This window comes from Mytilus trossulus, chromosome 9 (genome assembly GCF_036588685.1).
Source record: "Mytilus trossulus isolate FHL-02 chromosome 9, PNRI_Mtr1.1.1.hap1, whole genome shotgun sequence".
NCBI classification, from domain to species: domain Eukaryota; kingdom Metazoa; phylum Mollusca; class Bivalvia; order Mytilida; family Mytilidae; genus Mytilus; species Mytilus trossulus.
In genome coordinates this window covers 120,580-124,438 of record NC_086381.1, presented here as the reverse complement: position 1 = coordinate 124,438, position 3,859 = coordinate 120,580, and the positions used below count along the sequence as shown (strand labels likewise).

The window sequence follows — 3,859 nt, the reverse complement described above, 5'->3', positions numbered from 1 at the left end:
TCACGATTAAGATTTTATTTTTAGTTTATTAGATGTGAAATATCTTAAAATATGTTCAACTTCCGTCTTTGTTTGGCCTTTTAGATATTTCGTTTAAGGTTGTGACTGTTATGTAGAAGAAATACGCGTCTGCCATATCTTTGGTGAGGTTTCTTGTTCAACTTAAACTTAAAACGTCATAAATTTACTATAGTATTTATGCATGAAATATATATTTTCAGACCCAACTAGACCATGGCCACGTTGCAATCTTTGGGTGTTAATATGAACAACTGGCGTAAACCGCTTTATATCTTTGGTCCCAATGAACATGACCTACAATATTCAATTACAAGAAATGAACATTTGCAAAATATCAATCCTGAAAAATTTGAAGATCACAGTCGTACAACAGATGAAGTTCTGAAGGTAGTAATGCAAGGAATACGTAAATTTTCAGAAGAACAGTTTGAAGGGTTGGTTCTCCATGATGAGTTGATAAAGTTTGGTAGTTCAAGAGAGGGGTTGAAAGTCATTGATGCTCTTGAATTTGATAGCATCCTCATCTTTGATATAAATGGAATGATTGTAGAACCTGTTACAGGTGATGCTCTTGGGTTGGTGCGGCTTCGGGTCAACAATGCTGAATATTTGTTAGAAAGATACCCATGGACCAGAAAATGTGAAGTGTTTCAAAAAGTAGGTATGAACAAATACTTCATCAACTCAAGGAATCTACATTTAAAAGTATTCGAATCTATTATCGACAAAACCCGTGAATTGGTGAATGAACAACTAAGGGCTGGAGAGACAAACTATTCTCTTAGACGAATTGCCAAGCCACCAACATTAGACATTAATATAACTTTAAATAATGAAAAAGATATAAAAGATTTATTCAACACGTTTTCCAACATTACTTTGGAAAGTCAATCTACTAGAATGGAATCCAGATCATTCAACAAATCTTTGGATATGGATATTGTTCCAGCCCTTCTTTTGCGTCACGATTATGTTCCAGATCCTAATACGACCAACTCACCCAATGCGATTCGACAAATGATTTGCCCTGTATATGCCGTAATGAAATGGGTCCATATACCTAACTCAGTAATGACAAGCGACAAGGACTCCTTGTGGAGAGTTTGTACGTCTGGATATGAGAGACATATTCTAGACGTTTGCCAGTTGAATCCTAGTCAACAGTTCTTGATGACGGCTTGTCGAATCTTAAAGACATACGTTTCCAATCAGGACGGCACGAATCAGCTCCATACAGTTGCGGCTTCAAATCACCTGAAAACAATATGTTTCCATTGTATAACATTACTAACGATACCAAAAGAGCATAACTCATTGTCAGGCGTCAAAGAGGCCATGGGTTATTTTCTGTCGTTTCTGGATTTATGTATTAGATCCAAAACGCTTCCACACTTTTTCTATGGAAATCCCTGGTTAGTTCTAATGTTTCCCGACACCAGCTTTGGACAAGAGAACGACATCAAAAACTTGTATGGATCAATGAGTCCCGATACCTTCAAACAGGCTACTTTAAGTTATGCCAAGATGTTACTAGACCTGGAAAGATTTTATACGGAGATTGGATGTCTTGATGCCGATCGCATAGGCCGGTTTAAGGAACTGCTTGGTCTTCAGCACACCTACAGAAAACCTGCTGCTGAACACATGTTTTGAAAAACTATTTTTCTTTATGTGAAACTCAACTTATAAATCATAGTGGTGTTTGTGACAAGCTTTGGTGTTTGAACGCTTCATATATAAAACTAACTTTTGTCGTTGAGTGTAAATACATGTAGTCGTACATGTAATTGCTACCGGTTTAGGTTTTTTAAATGTGCAGACTTCGTTTCTTTATAGATACGTGTGTGTAAAATTCAGAATTTCTGCATGTTATTTATTACATGTATGGTATCATGAAAATTTAATCAATGGTGTTTTGTGGAATCTTTCAGTTACCTGGTGAACTAACAAGTAAATTATTTTCAATCCTTTTCATACAGTGAAAGTTTACTACTGCTAAATCGACTATTCAATTTACATCGTTTTTATTTGTTTAATATAAAAAAAGAAGATGCGGTATGATTAAATGAGACAACTATCCACAAAAGACCAAAATGATAATTAAACATATTCAACATCACTTCAAGATAGATTCCTTTATCAAAGATGCCAGTTTTAATTGTTTGAAGTTAGACAGAGAATCCAGAAAACTGGTAATCCTTGTCAATTAAAATAAGAATCGCGCGCACCTTCCCAGAGAGCGATGATTGAACTCCCACAAATATTTCAACCAGAGACAAATAGTTTGTATTTGCATCTCATGTCAATAGCAAATATTTCTCTGTAAATCTGCTTTATCCATCGTTTATTTGTCTCTCATTTGGTTTTGGTTTGTTTCCCTTATGGGTTTAAAGTTTGATATCTTTAATTGTTTAACATATATAGGCTATAAGATTTTCTTGAGTATATATTTTCGTCTTTCGGTATGCATGTGCTTTGATTTGAAAAAAATACTTTGAACTTAAAATGTTCGGATTTTCAATTCGTACGTTGACGAATAGTAAACTAGTCAAACATTTATATCTTCTTCTTGATATTTGTATGCCATGTTTTCTCTTAGCAATCAATTAAACAGATATAAAAAATGATTTATTTGTATTAGCTCTAAAACAAACAAATGACAGTTCTAAAATAAACTCATCATAGATACCAGGACCAAATTTTATATATACGCCAGACGCGCGTTTCGTCTACAAAAGACTCATCAGTAACGCTCGAATCCAAAAGAGTTAAAAAGGCCAAACAAAGTACGCAGCTGAAGAGCATTGAGGACCAAAATTCATAAAAGTTTTGCCAAATACAGCTAAGGTAATCTAAAGCATAACTACGTATTCACCATTCCTTGATATTGAAAAGCAAAATCAAATTCCATTTAACTAACACGGAATTTAGCAGAAATAAGATAAGAGCTTTAGCTCACCTGAAAATTAAAATTCATTAAAAAAAAGCAACAAGCCCTTCCTTGTTTAAGTAAAGAAGGCTCGCCACTGAAGCCCGAATTGAATACCAAGTTGAAAGGTCTGGTCTTCAAAATGCACATTTATAGATAACATGGAAGTATCAATGATGCAGTATTTAAGGACAGATAAAAGTACTCAAGGCGAAGTCAATTAATTGGTATCAGAAGGGCGACATAAATAAATGTATGTTATAATTTAGTCTTTTAATGAAGTGACATATGGTTTAGTTGCTAAAGGACGACTATCAGACAAGACCATCGGACATTATATAAACAACTACTGGTCACTGCATATCACTCAAGAAACAGTCCAGTGTTGTTTAACATCCACTTGCTGCCAATTAATCTGCGATAAGAATATTCTATCAATCTTGTATAAGATTTGGGAGCTAGTTTTGTTTACCGTTAATCTTTAAATCCTATTTATCTATTAATTTGTGTACTATTTCAAATTTTTCATCGGTGTGAGAAAATATTTCTCCTCACTAGTGAAATATCTATTCTTGGTAAATCATTGGTCGAAATTTAAAGTTTTCTTAGTTTCTTCTGAACTTTCCTATTGTGATATCATGAAAATTCAACCATACGCGATAACGTCATATTACAAAATACACAACTTGAAATCTTTTAAAAGGATGGATAAAAATCATTAGAGAAACATATTTCCCCACTATAACTCGTGTATTGGGATATTTCTTCACTCTCGACAGTTAAATTTTAATTATGTTTAAAGCATAGCAAACTTCGCGCTTTAAATATTAACATTTCACTGTCTCGAGTGGAGAAATATAGTAAGACACTTGTTGCAGTGGTGGAATCTATTATCTAATCGTTATTCAA

The 3,859-nt window shown here is 33.9% G+C and overlaps 1 protein-coding gene across 1 annotated transcript; it reads left to right on the top strand.

Moving 5' to 3' along the window:
- Positions 1-234: 234 nt before the first annotated feature.
- Positions 235-1,674, top strand: LOC134683521 (uncharacterized). The gene has a single exon (XM_063542830.1). The coding sequence runs from the start codon at positions 235-237 to the stop codon at positions 1,672-1,674; it is 1,440 nt and encodes a 479-aa protein (XP_063398900.1).
- Positions 1,675-3,859: the final 2,185 nt, after the last annotated feature.

Coding starts and splice junctions, on each gene's coding strand:
- LOC134683521 (XM_063542830.1), top strand. CDS start 235: ATGGCCACGTTGCAATCTTTGGGTGTTAATATGAACAACTGGCGTAAA.